General features: G+C 36.0%; 1 protein-coding gene across 1 annotated transcript in view; it reads left to right on the top strand.

The window, feature by feature from the left end:
• Nucleotides 1–21,559, top strand: part of AQR (aquarius intron-binding spliceosomal factor) — an 80,461-nt gene that overhangs the window by 23,794 nt on the left and 35,108 nt on the right. The window contains exons 10-19 of the mRNA XM_061157632.1: nucleotides 1,540–1,604; nucleotides 2,767–2,883; nucleotides 4,618–4,731; nucleotides 6,268–6,371; nucleotides 8,556–8,658; nucleotides 11,147–11,267; nucleotides 13,173–13,314; nucleotides 16,460–16,638; nucleotides 19,577–19,744; nucleotides 20,812–20,981. Of these exons, the coding sequence (XP_061013615.1) occupies nucleotides 1,540–1,604; nucleotides 2,767–2,883; nucleotides 4,618–4,731; nucleotides 6,268–6,371; nucleotides 8,556–8,658; nucleotides 11,147–11,267; nucleotides 13,173–13,314; nucleotides 16,460–16,638; nucleotides 19,577–19,744; nucleotides 20,812–20,981 (1,283 nt within the window). The remainder of the gene's footprint in view (nucleotides 1–1,539; nucleotides 1,605–2,766; nucleotides 2,884–4,617; nucleotides 4,732–6,267; nucleotides 6,372–8,555; nucleotides 8,659–11,146; nucleotides 11,268–13,172; nucleotides 13,315–16,459; nucleotides 16,639–19,576; nucleotides 19,745–20,811; nucleotides 20,982–21,559) is intronic.

Here is a 21,559-nt window from a genome sequence, read left to right on the forward strand (position 1 = left end):
GTCATCTAGAAAGGTTTGAAAGTCAAGTAAATATAACAGTATAGGGCCTGCAGAAATTTTAATGACTAACAAAGCACTAAATGTTGCCATCGTCATAATATATTGTCAGAAAACAAAATTTCTTAGATTGATCTTGAGCTTTAATCAGAATTTATTAACTTGCCTGCAAAGGAAACAACAGGGATGAAAATAGTGTGCCAGCTTAGAAAGGGCATAAAACCAGATGGATTATATAGTTAGAAAACAGAAAACTAATTTTTAAAAGACTGTCTGTAGTTCCATTTTGCAAGGTTATTGCAAACAACTGTCCACATCAGTTGTTATAAAGGAAATCTGTGTAGGATGATTTGAAATGTCAGGGCTGCTATCAAAAGAAGGAAAAAACACACGGTACACATAAAAAGCAAGTGATAAGAATTTATTGGTGTCCAAAATTGGAATAACAGGGCTTCAGCTCGAACAACATGCCTCGTAGGGCCAATTAGTGTAAAAATATGCAGCTTTATCCACCAGAACTCAGAAATTGAGTGCCAAGCATCATGTTCTAATTTTAAATAGGCCATTTCCAGTAATTTTCTCAAACTATAAATAAAAATATGGAATACAGATTTTGCTCATTTTTAAATTTTGGACAAAATTATTTTCCTTTGCCAGTAATAAGAACAGAAGATACAGCAGAGGACCAGTTTGAATGGATTTAATTTAAAAGTCACTCGTTTAAATTCTTTACTTTTAGCAACTGTATGACCTAGGCTGTGTCTCAGAAACCTGGATTCCAGTTCTAACCAGCCAAAAATCAAATGATTTTCTGCTGGTCCTCAGTTCTCACCTATAAGATGAAAGGCTAGTAAGATGTTCTCTGAGGTCTTTTCTAGCCGTGAAATTCTATAGTTATGTTATTTTAGGGTTTGAACTATGGGCATGTGTTACTTACAAAAGTATTCATAGTCTTTCTTCACATAAACCCTTCTACTTTCCTATGTACAACAAATGAATAAGTAGATTTAAATAAATTCAAATAAAGCATTTGTAGGACACCTTCTGTAGGTCTAGCACTGGGTTATTCACTGCTGGGAGTCTTTAGACTAGGGACCCTAAATTTTTCTCCTTTTCAGTCGGAACAATCTTGCCAGGATGATTTTAGCTGGTAAAATAGCAGAACATTTTCTGACATTAGGAAAAAATAGAGATTTGTAGTCTGAAAGTATATCATGTCACAGAGTTGTACTTATTTTGAAAACAAAAATGGCCTTAAAAATAAACACTTTAAAAATAGTTTTGCAGGTCTCATTTTTAAAATGTGTCTCTGATGCAAACTATATTTTTCATTTTCTCCTACTTATAGAGCTTAATGTAAGGGTAAGGCCTGCCCTTTCTGAAAATATGTGAGGTCTGTACTCTGAATCATAGTTAGTCCAATTCTGATGAATAAGATAAATAACCTTATTTAAATAACTAAATAACTGCCAGTTTTAGGATATAGAACCATAGAATGACCTAAGTAAGAAAGTTTTAACATGTTTTCTCTCTTATGTCTAGATCCTGTCACTATGGACAAAGTTCATTACTGTGAAAGATTTATTGAACTTATGATTGATCTAGAGGTAAGAAGTGTACAGTGATTTTTCTTTTTCTTTTTTTCTTTTTCTGTTACATACTCATTAAGGAAGCTAATGATTATATATGCAAGATTAAACCCATGACTATATATGAAATATTTCTTTATCACCTCAAGCTGGCCTTAGTTTGTACCTGTTTCAAGTATCTTATAGAGAAGAAAGTCAAAAGTGATTGACTCTTGAAGTTTCAGGTGACTGTCAAAGGGCTGTGTTTCTATTAAAAACATTATTTAGTAAATCAACATGAGTCCAGCAAGGGCAATTTATTTTCTGTCATGTTTAATTACCCCTTCATAGAGTTTTAGAAAGAGCTGAAGTCATCGGTTTATGGCCATCTTTTTAATCATCTCACTTTTCTAAGTGTGCCTAATATTGTTGTTGAAGAAAGATGTAGCTGCTTGCTATTGTCAATTTTTAAAATTAAAATTCTTAAAAAAAATTTCATGCTACTAGGTGTAAGATTTTGATGCAAAGTTCAGATGCAGAGCTGGCGTAGTTGGGATTGAATTCATTTCCTTTCATTTCCTCTCCCTTTTTAATGCAGGAAGTTGAAAGAAAATCCTTTTTGTTCATCTCTTATTGGGAGAGCTAGGGTGGTTTCTAGACATGAGGATTAGAGTATTAGACTAGCTGTCATTCATGAGATCTTCATTCAGATGCAAGCTCTGCAACTATAATCTCTGAGGATCTCAATAACCTCCCCTTTAACATGAGGATATTTGACTAGATTAGTGGTTTCAGAACCATGTTTGTCATAGTTTCTCAGTATTGTCTTGCTGACTGTCATAGGATGATGTGGGAAGGAGAAACTGAGAAAGGAATCTCCAGTTAGGGATTTTCACTCCCTTTTCTCCATTTCTAAACCTACACACAGTATATATTGGGATTTCACACAGGATTTTGTTTGAAAACTACCGGCCAAGATAGAATCTGAGATTTTTTTTTTTCTCCAGTGCTGTATTTTGTTTAGAAACATTACCACTGAGTTTATTTGTAGCATAGACTAGACCCTTTGCTTCGTGCAGTGTCTTTTGAGGGGCTGAAGGTACTCTGTATGTGATTAACACTTCTGCGCTGAGTATCAGTGGACTTTGCCTCTAGCTGGGAGAGCATGCATACTTACTGCTGTGGTGATTACTTTCTCTAGGCCCTACTCCCCACAAGACGCTGGTTTAATACCATCCTGGATGACTCCCACCTTTTGGTTCACTGTTACCTTTCCAATCTTGTTCGTAGAGAAGAGGATGGCCATCTGTTTTCCCAGGTAAGCATTTGTGTATCTGAATATACTTACTGTTTTCATTTCTAAGTTGATTTTTTCTTCCTTCGCCATGCAACTGGGAGTACCAGGGCATGGCACAAAGTAAATTTTTGCTAAATATTTAGTTGAATGATGTAGATTACAAATTAGTCATTTTAAAGTGAAGCCAAGTCTTAACATACAAAGTGGATGCCTCCTCATGTAGGTGGCCTCTACTAATGTTATATCATCATCTTTTTTTCTCTTCTAAATACTCATTTTATTAAAACAGTAAAACAATTCAGCATTATTAAAATTGAGGGGGATAGTTAATTCTAATAAAACTTTTGTTAACATGTGATGTTATCATTGGGCTAAATTATGCATGATATAGTTCCATGTGCTCATATATTTTGATTCTGTGTCAGTGACTACTGTGGACTGTAAATAAATGATAAGCATTAATTTCAAGGGAAGTTATTTAATGTCATTAAGTATTAGCAAAGAGCCTAATATCTTGGCTCTCTTTCCATGAGCTGATAGTGACGGCGGTTGGTACAGCGGAAGTGTGTATATACTTGGTCTTCTGCCTTGACTTGAAGGGCAAGTGCGCTTGGTTTCCTGCTTTGTGTAGGAAGGCAGAGTAGTCGGGTTTCCCGTTTCCTACAGTGTCATCCAGAGGAAGAGTCTTCTAACAAACTTCTAACACTTGGCTTTGGTGTGATCACAGCTGGAGATAACATTTTTGTATATATTTACATACTCTCCTAAAAACTCTTCTCTTGTGTCTGTGAGCATTCCTTTCTTTCCTATTCTCTTACTAAATTTTACCCAGTGATTGGTCGCATGTATTAAAATACATTAAAATCCTAATATCGGGGAGGGGGGATAAATTGGGAGATTGGGGTTGACATATACACACCACTGGGTATAACTAATAAGAACTTAAAACTCTACTTAGTACTCTGTTATGACCTATTTGAGAAAAGAATCTAAAGAAGAGTGAATATATGTGTATGTATAACTGATTCACTTTGCTATTCAGCCAAAACTAACACAACATTGTAAATCAACCATACTCCGAAAAATCTTGATTTAAAAAATCCTAATATCTGATCTGCTATAGGTTAGAATTAAGAATAATAAAAATTGGGAGCAAATGCAGCCCCAGATTCTGTTGATGCTGCCGTCACAGGGGGAAAGGAGGCCTTCAGCAGTCGCAGGAACTAAGCCAAAGAAAGGGCTTGATGGCCATGGAGACTCAAGAGAGGAATGAATAACTTAGCTTTTCCTCCTACCTTGCTATTTTTTTTTCTCAATATAGAGAAGAGTATCGCTAATTGAGAATTGCAAAATTCTGAGTGGCATAAACCCTCAGGAGTTCCCTCTAATTGTATGGGTCTATATATTTACAGTGATGTAGAGAGATTTTCTTTTTTTCCGTTAAAGTGATTGACTTCCTTTGATTAGTTCCTTAATATTTCTTTAGTATTGGGATTGCAGTTTTAAGTTCTTCCTTGTAGAAGTAGACCAAGTATATGAGATAGACTTAACAATTTATTCACAGTGTGTACTTTATTCTCACCTAAATAAAACATTTGTACATGTTCTGAAATGCTTGTAGTAGTGTTTACATTCCAGGGCTTTTTGGTACCTCTAAGAAGGTTTCTGGACTTATTTATTATTTTTAATAGTGTCTGTTTTTGCCTTTTTGCTCTCATGTTTGCACAGTTTGTTAATTTAAATGTATCCTTTCAGCTTTTGGACATGCTTAAGTTCTATACTGGTTTTGAGATTAATGACCAGACTGGAAACGCTCTGACAGAGAATGAGATGACAACTATTCACTATGACAGAATTACTTCTCTCCAGGTAAGGGAAATGCATTATAGCCTTTGCATCTGTTCCATGAAGTTGTGTCTTAAATAATTTAGGTTTTATGTAGTACAAATAGGAAAAGTACTTATTTAATAGTATGCTCATCTTGAATTTTTAAAATATTGCTAATTCTGATGGATTTATGAAAGAGAAAGGTTTCTTTTATAGTCCTCAGTCTTGAGAATCAGTATATTGATATTTGACACTCAAAAAATATTAGTTATTGGGCAAATTTGATGCATTTAAATATCAACTTTATTTTATGAAAGAGTATTTCAACTTGACAAAGTATGTGTGCATACTTCATACATTTTGAAGATAAAGACATGTAATGGGGCTGAAATTTACCAGTGCAGCTCAGATATGCCCCCAAAGTACCTTTGTTTTTATTACTGAGCTCATTGTGCTCTTGAACTCCATTTCCTCTAGTGGAAGAAAAAGACTTATATTTCTTAATTTAAAGTAATTAAGATCCTAAGCTTTTTAAGAATCTTTTGCGGGGAGGGGCTGGGAAACATGTAAAGACACAGCCCAACCTAAGTTCAGATTATCTTTCACCGTCAGGCCCACTATCTCTCAAGGCCATTGCTCTTCTGCACGCAGTCCCAGCTCAGATGTCTTTCCCGCTTTTCTCAGAGCGTCAGTGCTTTTGTTCCTCTGCCTCCGCCCTTGAAGTGACCGTGGCTGGTGTGGTGTGGGCTGTTCCCTCGGCACCGGCAAGGCGCAGCGATTGGTCTCTTGGAGGCTGGTTGTCCGCCTACTGACGGGGTCCCTGTGCTTGACCTTGACGGTGCCGGCGCCCTCCTGCGAGCCGACTCCTTCGTCGTCTGGCTCGGGGAGCTCACTCGCAGGCTTGACGCAGGCTCATTCTGCCGTTGTCTGTGGTGATCGCATGGCAGGCCTTACCCGTGACCTTGGCAACCTCTGAGCAGTCCTCTATGGCGGACTTAAAAACCTGTGGGTCTTTTCCCTTGGCATCAAGGAGGACTGGAGATGTTACCTCTCACACACTGAATCAACTCAGCATGACGCTGCTCCTTCTGTTTTCTTGCAGCTTGCCCCATGCTGGTTGGAGGTGTTACCCTGAGAGGCCTCTCCTCCCTGAGAGCCAGAGTCCAGCAGGGTGCATGCGCACTTCGCTGTAGGCCCCCCTCAGACACCTCTTCAGTGGGAATTGCCCTTGAGACTTCCTTTTAGTTTTGTTAAGCCAGTTCTTAATAATAAAGTGTTTTGTTTTGTTTTGTTTTCTGTCTTTGTCAGTGAAGCTGGCCTTCCTGGCTCTTATCATGTATATTCAAAATGTGACTTTAGAAATCAAAAACTGTACATTGACTCTGGTTTTACACCCTTGCTAGAACAATTCTGTTTTCTTTTCCCATTGTATCTAGTGCTTTTGAACAAGGCAGAGATCACATTTGAGAAGCATATAAGAAAGAGAAGTGCATTAATATTTTTTAAAAAATTTTTTCTGTTAGGCAGTAAGTTGTTATATGTAAGCATTAATTTTTTTTTTTTCGTGTTCTTTTCTAGAGAGCTGCTTTTGCACATTTCCCTGAACTCTATGATTTTGCTCTCTCAAATGTGGCAGAAGTAGATACTCGGGAATCCTTGGTCAAGTTTTTCGGACCTCTTAGGTAAGGCAGTATGAAAGGACGACTGGATTTTAATTTTCTTTATTTGCTTTTAGTTATTTTTGTACTGTTTTAGGTGATATTATTTGTTGCACTACTATTTATTGACAGTTAAAACTAGCTTTTCTCTAGCTTTTCTTATCTTTGGGTTACTTAACTATAATTACACATCTCTCTTTTTTGTAAAATTTATATCTTTATCTTTTAAAAAAAATTTTTTCTTTGTCGTAGCTTTCTTTTTTATATTTTTTTATAACTTATACAGTTTTCCTAGGTTATAGGGTTTGAACCTAGGTAGTTGGTTGCCTGATTTCTGAGCCCTAATTTTTTTTTTTTTGAGGAGTAATTGACATAAAATATTATATTAGCATCATATGCATAATGTAATGATTTAATATTTATATTTATTGTGAAATTGATCACTGCAAGTCTAGATAGCATTCATCTTCAAGCATGTAGAACTTTATTGGTCTTGTAATGAGGACTCTGTTAAGATATGAATTCTGCCCAAATTGGTCTATAGATGTAAGCATATTCCAGTCAAAATCTCAGCAGAAAATTTTATAGAAATTGCCAAGCTTACTCTAAAACTAATATGGAAAGGCAAAGGAGCTAAGAGAGTCAAAACCATCTTTGAAAAAAACAAAGAGGATTTCCACTGCCTAACTTCAAAACTTACTATAAAGTCACAGTAATCAAGACATTGTGGTGTTGAAAACAGGGTAGACATAGATCACTGGAATAGAGTCGAGTGAAATAGACCACACATGTATAATTAGTTGGTTTTTGACTCAGGTGACAAGTCAACTCAATGGGAAAAGGCTAATTTCAACAGTGGTGCCAGAACAATTGGACATCCATATGCAAACTATGAAACTTGACCAATCCCTCATATCGTATACACAGATTAACTCTATAAATCATAGGCATAAATATCACAATGAAAACTTACAAGACGTAGAGGAGAGAATCTTTGTCACTGTGCTTTGTGCAAAGTTTTCCACAGATAACCAAAGCACAGTCCATAAAGGAAAAAGACTGATAAATTGGACTTGGTCAAAATTTGAAATTTCCACTTGAAAGACATTGTTAAGAGGATGAAAAGAGAAGCCCCATAGTGGGAGAAAATACTGGCTAAATTCATATCTGATAATGGACTAGTATCCAGACAGCTTAGAACTCAGTAACAAGAGAAAACTTAATGGCTGTAGATATGAACAGATACTTCACCAAAGAAAATATATAGATTTCAGTGAGTCTATAGAAAGGTACTAGTATCATTTGGCATTATTAGTTATTCAGGAAAAGCAAACTTAAATCAAAATGAGATACCACTATAGACCTATTAGAATCCTTTATAAAAGCAACAAGGTATTGACTCTTAACAAAGATGTGGAACAATTGCAGTTCTTATGTATTGCTGATGAGAATTCAAAGTGCCACTTTGGAAAAAATTTGATAGTTTCTTACACAGTTTAGCATGCACTGACTGTGTGATCTGGTGTTCTCAGACATACCCACGAGAAATGGAAACTTAGATTCACAGAAAAATCTGTCCAGAGATTTATATAGTAGCTTTATTAATAGTTGTCAAAACTGTTATTTTCATTGAAGCGACAGGTTTATTATTGTTCAGATTTTTTGCTCTTATTCAAATCTGAATAACCATAGGTTGTCAGTCATTCATTCAAGTAAAACATGTGTGCAAAGGATATACCTCCCGTTCTGTCACACAGCATTTCTAAAAAACAGACACTCAAGTCCAAATTTAATAACATTAGTAAATCTTTGCTGTTTCATCATGGACATTTTAAAAATAGACTTTTTAAGAAAAAAAAACGACTGTGGCAGCAGGAATGCCATGACCACTTACAGCACTGGATGGTGCCACTTCCTTGATTCAGGCCACCAGCTTTACCCACTGTCACATTTTCCTGTCACTGTACATGTAAAGACAGTGGGAAAAAGCCTGAATAATGTCTTGGTATTAATATGAAAAAATGTCCTTGAAGCCTCCCTGAAAAGATCTAAGGACTATGAGAGGTTTACAGAAGACTTTGAGAAGTCTGTATTATAAGTTTAATATTCATATCTGATTTCATATATTTGTTGCCTGTAAAATTACTTTTCAAAAGTGAAGTTGTAATTGTAAGACAATATTCTGATCTCAATATTTTTATTCTGCAGTTCCAATACCCTCCACCAGGTGGCATCATACCTCTGCTTGTTACCAACCCTTCCTAAAGCTGAAGACACGACTTTTGATAAAGGATTTCTTCTAGAATTGTTGGTAAATATTAGTGTTCCTTGAATTATGCGTGTTTTTCCTACTTTTTTGAATCATCCTTAAAGATGTAGCTTGGTAGAGATATTTTTTTCTGGGCTAAAAAATTGGTAGATTCTTTTACCTGGTTTGGATCATATCAGCATTTGATTTTGTCAGATTTCTTTTTAATCTCTTAGATTGCTTTTTTCAAGTCTTTTACCTCTTAAAACTGCTTTCTGGTGTGGATTCATTCCATGCAGACATTTGTGAGCAACATCTGTGTCAAGCACCAGATTAAAGACCCTGGGGATACAGAGATGACTGACAGCATTTCTGCCTTTAAGTGATCACAGTTACATTCACACACACACATACATGGATAATACACATATATATTCATATCATTTATCTGTTTATTTTTCATTTTATTACTTAGATATAGCACCTTGAATATTAAACCATACCTTTATCACTAGAGAATTCATGAATGTTTAGAAATAGAGAAAATTATCACTTCCTCAGTCATTTTGGGAAATGAGTCTTAGTTTGAGCATTAACTCAAGCTTTTTGTGAAGTTTTATTTTTTTTAGTGCAGTTTTAGGTTCACAGCAAATTTGAGGGAAATGGATATACTTTACTTTTTAAACTTCCATAAAATATTTCCGAAAGAGGATGATTATTTAACCATACCCTACCATGAGTATCTAGGTTGTTTGCAATGTTCACTCTTACAAATAATAATGCAGTCCTAATACAGGCCTCTTTGTGCTCAGATGTGGACCTTTAGGAAAGGTATCTAGAAGTGAAATTATTTGATTGAAGCATGTGCTTATTTAGAAGGTAAAAGATGCAGCCTGACTGTCCTTCAGAAGCTGTATGTTCCCATCAATGGTGTGTCAGAGTCTGTCTCCTTCAGCTCTTTTCAGCATTGGGTGTTATGAGTGTCCCAGTTTTGCCAATCTCATGGGTTTTTTAAAAAAAAGCTTGTTTTAATTCTTTGTTTCCTGATTACTATAAGATTGGGTTGTCTTTTGTATGTTTCAAACATATTTTTATACCTATATAAACTTACACTGCATGGAGGTGTGTTGTACATATCTTTTTTTTACACATAATAATAGGCAAATGGTTTTGAGATATACTTCAAGTTAATATAAGGTTTAAAACACAGTTCCTAACTGTAAAGAGGAAGATGATATGCTTGTTTTTGGGTAGTAACAGGAAGCTATTTGTAGCAGGTGTTTTAAGCCTGGTGACAGGTGTTTAATGCCATTTGGAGAGAAATTCTTGGGAAGGGTTTTAAATTAACCAAGTATGGAGAATACTTTTTATCCATATATTCACTTGGATGAATTGTGTGTCTTGGGTCACTTGCTTTGCCTTCCTTCTTACAAGTCACTTTTCATTGTCTCTGACTGAAAGTCCTTTCTAAAAATTCCTTGTCCTATTTTCTGACAATATAAAATCTTCTCTGGTAAGTCAGGTTTTGGAGATTAATAATAAATCCTTACTATAGAAAGAAATGAGGATTTTTCCAGGAACCTTTCTAATGGAAAATTGGTTTGAGTATAAAATTGATCCTGTCTATGCTTTTTAGGGTCTTACAGCTAAAATTTCATCCTTAAAATTTAAATAGTTAAGTGAAAAGAAAACAGTTTTAAAAATTTATAGTGCTATATCATTATCTTTCATTTTCTCCCTCTCTTAAAACATTTTCACAGGCTTTGAATTCTGCTTATATCCAACCAAATTATAATTAAAAAGTTAGGATATGCATATTCTTTACATGATAGTACGGTATCTTCTTTTCTACAACAATAATATCTTTACTGAAAAGAATGTGACACGCGTTTCAAATATTGTTTTAGCATCTCTTAACTAGGTAACAAACTTATTTCTATATTTGAGATAGATCTCTGAAATACTAACAATGGAGGGGTACATAGAGGTCATTAAGTCCAGCTCTCTCTTTCTCATTTTACAAAGAATACTGAAGCCAAGTTATTAATAAACTTACCCAGATTGTTTAACCAGTTAGTACAAGAATGAAAACCATAGCCTAGGACTTAGGGCTCCCATTTTGTTCTTGTATTAATGAGTGCTGTGTGCTATAGCATTATCTTTTTTAAGGTCTCAGCATGTGCCAAGCTCTTTGACACTGTTTTACAGGATTCCATTTCATTTTTATAGGAAACCTAAGAGGGGAGTTAATCTGTTTTATTGAAAAGGGAATTAAAATCAGGGAGTTTGCAGTAACTTGCCCAGCATCTACAAAGCCCGTAAGTAGAGGTGCTGGGAGTTAAACTCAGATCTGAATTCCAAAGTTCATCATAATCAGTACCTCTTTCATATTTGATTTGTGGAGAACATGGAAAAAGGAAAAAACATCTCTTGTTAAGTTTTATGAACATTGTTAAACTTCTCATTCCATACGTCATGGTGAATTTTTTAATAAGTTATTTTGATTAAAAAAAGATGTTTCTGACTTTGATCCTAAACTTGATTCTTTTAGGTATCTCGTCATGAGCGTCGAATTTCTCAGATTCAGCAGTTGAACCAGATGCCTTTGTATCCAACTGAGAAGATCATATGGGATGAAAATATTGTCCCAACTGAATACTATTCTGGGGAAGGTATGATAATGAAGTACAGCATTCAGATGTAACGTGAAAGTTAGTGTGGAAGTCATCATATGTACCTGAACATACTTCTATTTGCTGTATCAGTCAGTGCAGTTCAGTCGCTCAGTCGTGTCCAACTCTTTGCGACCCCATGGACTGCAGCATGTCAGGCCTCCCTGTCCATCACCAACTCCCAGAGTTTACTCAAACTCATGTCCATTGAGTCAGTGATGCCATCCAACCATCTCATCCTCTGTTGTCCCCTTCTCCTGCCTTCAGTCTTTCCCAGCATCAGGATCTTTTCAAATGAGTCAGTTCTTTGCATTAGAGGACCAAAGCATTGGAGTTTCAGCTTCAGCTAATATGAATGAATTCCAGTGAATATTCAGGACTGATTTCCTTTAGGATGGACTGGTTGGATCTCCTTTCAGTCCAAGGGACCCTCAAGAGTCTTCTCCAACACCACAGTTGAAAAGCATCAATTCTTTGGTGCTCAGCTTTCTTTATAGTCCAATTCTCACATCCATACATGACTACTGGAAAAACCATAGCTTTGACTAGACGGACTATTTGACTATTACTTTGTTGGCAAAGTAATATCTCTGCATTTTAATATGCTATCTAGGTTGGTCATAATTTTTCTTCCAAAGAACAAGTGTCTTTTAATTTCAGGGCTGCAGTCACCATCTGCGATGATTTTGGAGCTCAAAAAAATAGTTTGTCACTGTTTCCACTGTTTCCCTACCTATTTGCCATGAAGTGATGGGACCAGATGCCGTGATCTTCATTTTGTAAATGTTGAGTTTTAAGCCAACTTTTTCACTCTCCTCTTTCATTTTCATCAAGAGGCTCTTTAGTTCTTTTTCGCTCTCTGCCATAAGGGTGGTGCCATCTGCATACCTGAGGTTATTGATATTTCTCTCAGCAATCTTGATTTCAGCTTGTGCTTCATCCAGCCCAGCGTTTCTCATGATTTACTCTTCATACATTAGGGTAATTTTCTGGTACCCTCAGTTGCAACTGTAGAAGCTAGAAACTATTCAGTGTTTTGAATGCTTAGCATTAAGAATTTTTATTAAACTTAAGCGTTCCCTGATGAATAGTGGTATGTGTGTGTGTGTGTGTGTGTGTTTGTGTGTGTGCACATCATGCTGTATAAAATGTGCCCATAAAGCTGTGTTTTAAGGAGACCTAGTAATGCTATAAATGTAACTTTAGTTATGTCACTGGAAATGTATTTTGGGGTTCTTCTTTTTTGACCTTTTGATGTAGGTGCTGAGTGCTTGGTTATTTATTATCCAAGGTAAATAGTGTTACATGAGGGTAATAGAAAGAATGTTATTCACTAATATTGTCAGAGAAGGGAAAGAACTCCAGGAATAACATAAAGTCAATGCCTTATCCTTAAAGTCTATCAGAAAGGCAAAGGTTCAGAACACAGTGAAGATAAAGTTATGTAATATAATATGCTGAAGATAAAGTTATGTAATATAATATGCTAATTCAGTTTCCTTGGTAAATTTGGTCATGGGCTGTGTTTATAGTAGCATTATTTACTTTGAGATTTGCCAAATGTAAATTAGGTGGTAAGGAAAGAATTTTTTAGAACCCTTGTGTCAGTTCTTTTAAGTATCTTTAAGCACTATTTAGAAGCACTGTTTGCATATGAGTCATAGATGTACCGATTACGTGTATTAATGAAATTCATCCTTTATTCCCAATCTTAATATATGGCATTTGTTAACTTGGTTTCAGTTTCTGTATGGAAAAAAAATAAGACCTTTTCAAATATGCTGTATTTTAAACACTGTTAAATTAGGTTCTTAACAAATTTGTGGTGCCTTTTTTTTATATATATAAGGCAGATGTCTGATTAAGAAAAAAAAAATTCAGTATGGATGTTATTTTCCTTTTCAGGTTGTCTTGCTCTTCCCAAGTTGAATTTGCAGTTTTTGACTCTTCATGACTACCTTCTAAGGAACTTCAATCTCTTCCGCCTAGAATCAACTTATGAAATTAGGCAGGACATCGAGGATAGTGTCAGCAGAATGAAGCCATGGTTAGTAAATTGGTTCCACTCGCAACAAAGAGACGCAAACAGTGGCTGACATACTTCTATCAGAAACCTCACACATATTTAGAAATAATACATCTGGCGTGAAGATGCACTTTAAAATATGAAATTTTTACTCTTTGAGAAATTCTTCAATGTGAATTAGATATATCCAAAATACTAAAATAGAAAATATGTTTCTGGGTACTTGGGAGTGAGACTGAGGGAAAAGCAGGAGAGATCATTGCTCTGGGAGGTGGGGTGGGAGTGGGAATAAGTCGGGCGATAGTTAAAGGGTAAAGAGGGAAGGGGATGGGCTGGCCAGCGGGCGTGTACTCGGCAGGGCAGTTTACGTCCTGCGAGAAGCTTATGATAAAGGGGTATTCTGTTACCCCAACTGCTCTTGCGGCTGTCACCACTAGTCTCGGTCAGCCTCTCTAAAGGACCTGGCAGGAGATGAGGGGCATAGCTGAACATGGCACAGAGCGGAATATTGGAACGTCTTCCCTGGCCCTCCCTCCATAGGTTGCCCTGAAGAAACGGAATTGTCAGCCTTCACTTTTAGGGCCTGTTGAGTAGGTTCCGTTATTTGAGGAACTTTTCTGGCCCAAACTCGACTTTCCACCTGCTAGCTTACGTCTGGAACTTCTTTAGCTTAAGAAAAGCCTTTCATTCTGTTGTAGGCAGTTCTGCATTATAAGATCTGTGAAGATTAGTTTTGCTTTTCAGACTTGACTGACTTTGGGTAAATGCCTTTCATTCACTGTTTCTTTTGAAGTATGAAATTATTACTGGCCATAAGTTACATATCACAAATGACTGAAAATGAGTAAAAGAATTCTGTAAAATGAATTTTCATCACATTAGTGTCACACCATGCAGACATATATATAATTATGCTGCATTCTTTGTGAAAAGCTTAATGTGTTTTAAATGTGAACTGATTCAGGTATCTTCCAGGCCTCTCTCCTGACTAATTACAGAGAGCTGCATGGACTCTGTGATTATGATCCATTTTTTTTCACTTCCATATTTTATTTCATACACAGTTCTATTTTTTAATTAATTATTATGTGGAAAGTTATTCTGGGTGAGACTATAAAACACAGCATAAAATATTTTTGACTTAATAATCAGTTGAGTCAGTGGGCAGGCCAGCACTGTGAAATTTGTATACCCTCTGGCTGATCATCTCTGCCCACAGCTTTGCTGAAATCACTGCCCATTGTTTGGACCCCGGGGGAGTGCTTGATCAGAAAGCTGCCTTACAATTTATGGCTACCTTGCACTTAATATGTTCAGATTCTGGACCAAATTTTGATCATTTTGCAAAGTAGGGACTTCATAGCTAGCAGTTCATCAAGCAGAATGCACTTACACTTTACTTAAACGCCAAATAAAGCAATAATACTTAGAGTTCTTATGGTCTTTTAATAAAGTAATTTTTTTAGCTTACATTATTTTCTGCGAGTAGAACATATGCCTTTTGGAGATAACTTCTGATAATAAGTTTTTCTAAATTTTGAAAAATTTATTTTTCTGCCCATCATTGAAAACTGTTAAAACCAATGAGGTCTAAAAGGGTGGGTCTTCTTTCTGTTTCATGTCTTGAAGGAGGAAAAGTAGTAGAAGCATTTTTACTCATTGCACAGCTCTAGTCATCTTTTCAGCCTGTTGAAACTGCTGAGCAGCGTAAGAGGATGTGCTTACGAGGGTCGGAAAGCTGTACTTTTTTTTTTAATACCTCATGTTGCAGGTAGATTTTATAAAGAGGGAAGGAATTGGAGAGAGTAGATTAGTGGTTGCTTGGGAGTAGGAACAGGATTGACTGCAAGTGGGTGAGGGATATCTTTTAAAGCATGATGAAAATGTTCTATAATTGAATTGTGGTGATGGATGAACAACTTTATAAATCTACTGAAAATTACTGAATTACACATTTACAATGAATGAATTTTATGGTCTGTCAGCTATATTAAAGTAAAGTTGTAAAGAATGGAGAAGGTGATAGAAAATTATTACAGAAGCTTTTATGCTCAAGGTAATGCCTTTTTAGGGGGCTTCCTTGGTGGCTCATATGGTAAAGAATCTGCCTAAAATGCAGGAGACCCAGGTTCAGTTCCTGAGTCTGGAAGATCCCCTGGAGAAGGGAATGGTGATCTGCTCTGATATTCTTGCCTGGAGAATTCCACGGACAGGAGCCTGGAGGGCTAGTCCATGAGATCGCCAAGTCGAACATGCCTGAGCAACTAACACACACACACATTGCCTTTTAGAAATTGTGTCAGTACTAACCAAGTCATTGGAATAGCAAACTTTATTAAATTAGTTTCACTCTGATATCATGTAGTTTTGCAGTTTTTTGTTATTTACAAAAGCCTTAGGATATTGATTTTCTTTGTCTTGGTAAGCATGTTATTTTAGGCAGTACTTTCCAATTTTAGAGTGTTGCTGCAGTTTTTAATATTACAAAGTTCCCAAATACACCATTTAGTGTAAAAGCTAAAGCACTAATATAAGAAGAAATAATGAGTATTTGCATGTTAGTGGTTCTCATTATTAGACCTAGCTTGATTATTCCCCACACTCCCGTTCATGGCAATATCTTTTCAATATCTTACATATTGTCCCCTAAAGAAAGCTTTTGCGTAGATATCATTTGCTTATCTTTAGTTTTTTTAAGTCTAATTTGTTCTAAAACATTTTGAAACAGCTTTTAGAAATATTCCCTGGTGGCTCAGATGGTAAAGAATCTGCCTGCAGTGCGAGAGACCTGGGTTCAATCCCTGGATCAGGAAGATCCCTTAGAGAAGGAAATGGCTACCCACTCCAGTATCCTTGCCTGGAGAATTCCATGGACAGAGGAGCCTGGCAGGCTACAGTCCATGGGCTCACAGAGTTGGATACAACTGAGCAACTATCTAAAGAGGGGGAGAGGGCAAAAATATAAAACTGAATGCTGGATAATTTTATTCTTTAACAAAATGGCTCAGCTCTTACGTATATAAATTACATGTTTTTCTTAAGATTTCCATATTATTGTTAGGGCTTAAATACTAGCTAAACATGTAATTTAGTTACTAGTTTAACTTGTCCAAAAGTTGGGCAAAGTTATTTCTTGTTTGAGTAATCATCTGCTTCTGCTTTTTAGGCAATCAGAGTACGGCGGTGTGGTGTTTGGTGGCTGGGCACGGATGGCCCAGCCCATTGTGGCATTCACTGTGGTTGAGGTTGCTAAACCCAACATAGGTGAAAACTGGCCAACCCGAGTTCGTGCGGATGTTACCATCAATCTGAATGTCAGAGATCACATCAAAGATGAATGGGAAGGTAATTTTGTATTTCAAGAAGTGGTTACCTTTTGTCTTTTACTTTATAGACTTTTGCTCAGAGCATTAGCAAAAACACATATACTAAATATTGCCCTTTTAAGTGTACTAAATTTTATCTTTTAAGTTTGGCTTAAAAAATGGCAATTGCTTTATAATTATTACTAGTAAAAACACGAAGGATCATACAGAATAATAAATACCTTAATACTTTACTAAAAAGCATAAAATAGCATACATATCAGAGTGTTTTAAAAATTGCAGTTGGCAGAGCTGAGAGGAGAGCATTTTAAATGTTAAAATGTGTCAGAAATGGCTTGTAAACTGATTTAAATTAGCATTTTTCTATTCCCAGCCGTCCGTGACAGCTCTCACTACCCTGTTGTGAGAAACCGGAGCTGGTGGGCTTTATCTCCTTCTACCTTTGTGGCATGCCAGAAGGAAAGGGATAGTCCCTTAATGGATCAGTTTTCAGAAATTACTGCTCTCGATACCGCTATTTGTAACTTCAGGGACTGTATGATACATTTGTCAAATAATTTTGAAGGAATCCAGCAACAAAGCTGGCCAGGTGTTTAACAAATGGCCACAGTAGTGGGTAGAGTTTGTGATAGATTGTTTTTATGACTCCTGTATCCCTCAAAACTGTTCCAATCTGGCACATTTCACATCTAAAATAATGTATACTTTTGTTATTGCTGAACTGTGAGAGAGGCGTTCAGTTGCTGATGAAGGTCTTATATTTATTCTCCTTAGAGCTTGAGGAGGTATTAAGATAAATACTGTTTTACATAGTGGGTAATGAACTGAAGTAACTTACTGGCTACCCCTAGAAGTACTAGTGATGCCTGGAAATAAAACTTGGGGGGAAACAAAGACCCTTTGTAGAGATATATAGACAAGCTCTCATTATGATGTTAAAGGGGAAAGGGGGTTCTTTACCCCAAACCCCTTGGGAACCCCTTACTTCCATTACTTTGGAGACTGCTAATCAGAAGGCCATCAAGTCATCTTATTTTTTTTTTTTTTAATGGACCTCTGGCAGATGAGAAATAGAATGGGTAAATTTTGATGGGCAAGATAGGAAACATTAGGGTATTGTGGGATGAGTGATTTATTTGGGGCAGTGGTCCCCAGTCTTTTTGGCACCAGAGACAGGTTTCGTGGAAGACAGTATTCCATGAATGGTAGTAGGGGGATGGTTTGGGGATGATTCAAGTGATAACATTTATTGTGTACTTTGTTTCTATTATTATTACACTCTGGTATATAATGAAATAATTATACTACTCACCATTATGCAGAATCAGATCGTCAGGCATTAGATTCTCGTAAGGAGCATTCACCATAGTGAGGTTCACACTCCTATGAGAGTCCAATGCTGATCTGGCAGGAGGCGGAGCTCAAGTGGTGCCTGGGAGTTGGGACCCCAACAGGGGCATGGTGGGTAGAAGAGTATTTTCTGGGAAGCCAGAGCCAAAATGCAGGCCCTTTATTGGTTCCAGATAGAGCAACCAAATAAAAAATGAGAGAGAAGTTCCATAAACAGTAATGGGCATTGTCCTATAAAAAACAAAAGTTTTGCGGAAATGAAGCTAAATACTATAAAAGATCGTTGTCTCTTCAAGAAAGGATGAAGCTCAGGTCATTCTCTTCTCCATTACTCCATTTAAAATTACAGAAACAGAATTAATGAAACTGAAATATCTAGAAGACAGAGCCAGGATGGAGTAAATGCAAATGGTTGAAAGAGTTGAGATTATTGTAATACAAGTATTTTTAATGTGGACTGAGACATCCCACAGTATCCCTTTGTGAAGCAAAAAAGTGACATTGGTAGAGACAAAATTACTTCTCAGGCCCAACTGTTTGACTCTAAGACTTGGAGGTTTCAATGAGTTGTGTGCATCAGAAGTTATATAGGCAGTACAACTCACATAGTAGATCATTTCCCCTTTGTTTTCGTTGTTCTCCTGCTTCATTGCCTAGAAATTGTTGGGAAATAAGCAATCAATTCATTATTATGAGTCAGTTATTATTTCTAGCACACTTGAACCATATTCCATATTGAAGCCACCAGAATGGTGCTAATAGTATTAGCCACACTCACATTTGCTGATTTGATTGAGTTGTTTATCTTGTTACCAAGGTTATGAGCAAGCAAAATGTTTATATTTGCATTCATACTATACAATAACTAATAAAAAATGAATGAGAAAAAAAATGACATGTAGCATTACATGCTGTGTAGTCTAAATAAAAATCACTCATCTTCCAGTATGTTTGCTTTTAATAGAGCTGGGAATCTTATTTAAAATCCATTATTTGAGCTAATGAATGGGAAACTATGGACTTTGGCACAAGTCGCCTGTTTCTTGACATTTGCTTATGAAAATTTCAGTATTTGCCAACTGAAGCAACATATATATTTGGCTGTCTCCTCAAGATGCTGTCTGTAAACAATGCTTTCATGCCTTGATGAATTATTCTAGGGTTGACCTATTCTGGTGAAATGCAGTTAGACCATTGTTGAAATGACACTGATGGATAGTTTAAACTGATGTTAGAAACCTGCTAAATATGATATAGATGCCAGCCATATTTTTGGTTACTTATTAAGAATGTTAGAAATAAGAAAGATGACAAACATCTAATTTTGGAGTTGTAACATGATCTAGAGGACTTATCCAGTAACGTATATATGGCATAAATTTTCTCATTTTAATATAAAGAGAAACTTTAATTATTGCTGTCAAACATTGAGTATTAAAGGTATAGGAAATCTATAATTGTGTTACAAAGTAAATATAATCATTGATCATCTCTGCTATTTTAAATGTTTTTTATATCTCCCAAAGATAAAAGGAAGAGAATTTACCAATGGAAGACAGAAAGCAGCAGCATTCTAATAAGTGAAAATGTGTTTGCTGTTTTCCTAGGCCTTCGGAAGCATGATGTATGCTTTTTAATTACTGTGCGTCCCACAAAACCTTACGGCACCAAGTTTGACCGAAGAAGACCTTTTATTGAGCAGGTTGGCCTAGTTTACGTCAGAGGCTGTGAAATCCAGGGCATGCTAGATGATAAAGGGCGTGTCATTGAAGACGGTATGAGGATTTTTATTTTTGAAAGTGTATGTGTACATAATGATAAATTTCTTTGCCTTTTTGCATCCTAGGTAATTTTTTAGTTGTTTATATACTAAATCAGCACAAAGGATTATATATATAGAAATGTGTAGGGTACCTACCACCCAGTTTTAGAGATAAATAATATGGTTTCTGGACTTCTGTATTAGATTTTGGGCAGGCTTTTTTGAAATTGCCTATATTTAAAACTCTTCCTTCTATGATACTTTATTGCTTTTAAAGACCTCTGAATACCTCCTATAGTTGTTCACTGATATATTTTCCTAATTTTTCCTTTTTAAGTTTCACTGATCTGATTCATGATAGCAGTGGCTCATAAATGGAAACAACACTGTCCTGTGATTTAAAATACATGGTGGTATCTATGATGTCGTATGACTGGGGTAGGGAAGCAATGGTCAGCTATTAATGTTTAATGGATGGCCAGGGATGTTAAGTACCTAAGCAAAACTGTCTTCTAGAAGGAATTATCTTGCCCAAGATGCCAGCATAACCCTATTTAGAAACATCTTGGGGATTCCTTGGTGGCTTAGTCAGTAAAGAATCTGCCTGCAGTGGAGGAAACCCAGATTCAATCACTGGGTCAGGAAGATCCCCTGGAGAAGGAAATGGCAACCCACTCCCATATTCTTGCCTGCAAGAGGAGCCTCATGGGCTACAGTCCATGGGGTCGCAAGAAGAGTTGGACACAACTGAGCAACTAACATATTCACACACACACAGAAGGAGCTATGAGTAACTGACTCAAGTAAAGTTCTCTGACTTGTAAGGTGCCTATTCTAGTTGAGGGCATCAACATCACAGGATTGTTCTGGGAAGAAATAGTAACAATTTAGAGAAAGGAGAAAATCTTTTCAGCTTGGAATATGAGATGGATGAGTGGAAGTCATTCTAGTTGGAGGAATGGCTTGCAGTTAAGTCTCAATACTTTACTCATCATTTCTAGAAAAGGAACACTGCTAACTTACTTTGATATTTGAAACGTGTGTATTTCATTTAACAAACTTTAAAAAAAATATGTCTAGGACCTGAACCCAGACCCAGTCTTAGAGGAGAATCAAGGACTTTTAGAGTGTTTTTGGATCCAAATCAGTATCAACAAGATATGACCAATACTATACAAAATGGAGCAGAAGATGTGTATGAAACTTTCAATGTAATAATGAGAAGAAAACCAAAGGAAAATAACTTTAAGGTAATTTGTGGGCTATATAATGAAAAGTACTGTGTTTTCATTTGAATAACTTTTAAGACATAACTACACAGATACTAGGTTTAAAAAGATTTAAAATCATGATCACTGCTTTTGTTTTGATTTTAAACAAATCTCTTAAATTCTTAACTTATAGATTAAATCTGAAATAAATTTATTTGCTAAATCTTATTTTGTCTTTTGATGAGACAGAATTTTAGGTAGAGGTTAGTGCAAGAAAATAAGATAAGTGTGATTAACATACACTATCTTATTATTTCATTATCTTGTATGTATAGCATTTATAATATAAAAATATCTGGTTTTGTTATTCTTTGAAATTAATTGCCTTACCTTCTGATTTTTGTATGTTGCATAGATCACTTTGTTGAAATAATTATTGGAAAGTCTAAGAATCTGCCTTGACTTTTAGTAATTACTTTTGACAATGTATGTATTAACTATTACAGGGACCTCTTATTGTAGTCCTAATTGTTTCATTCTGAAATTTAGACATTTCATTTTTATCATTGTTTATTTATTTTTTATTTCTTATCTCTAGCAGTGCTGATTTTAGTATT

Source organism: Dama dama, chromosome 12, assembly GCF_033118175.1.
Source record: "Dama dama isolate Ldn47 chromosome 12, ASM3311817v1, whole genome shotgun sequence".
Classification (NCBI taxonomy): domain Eukaryota; kingdom Metazoa; phylum Chordata; class Mammalia; order Artiodactyla; family Cervidae; genus Dama; species Dama dama.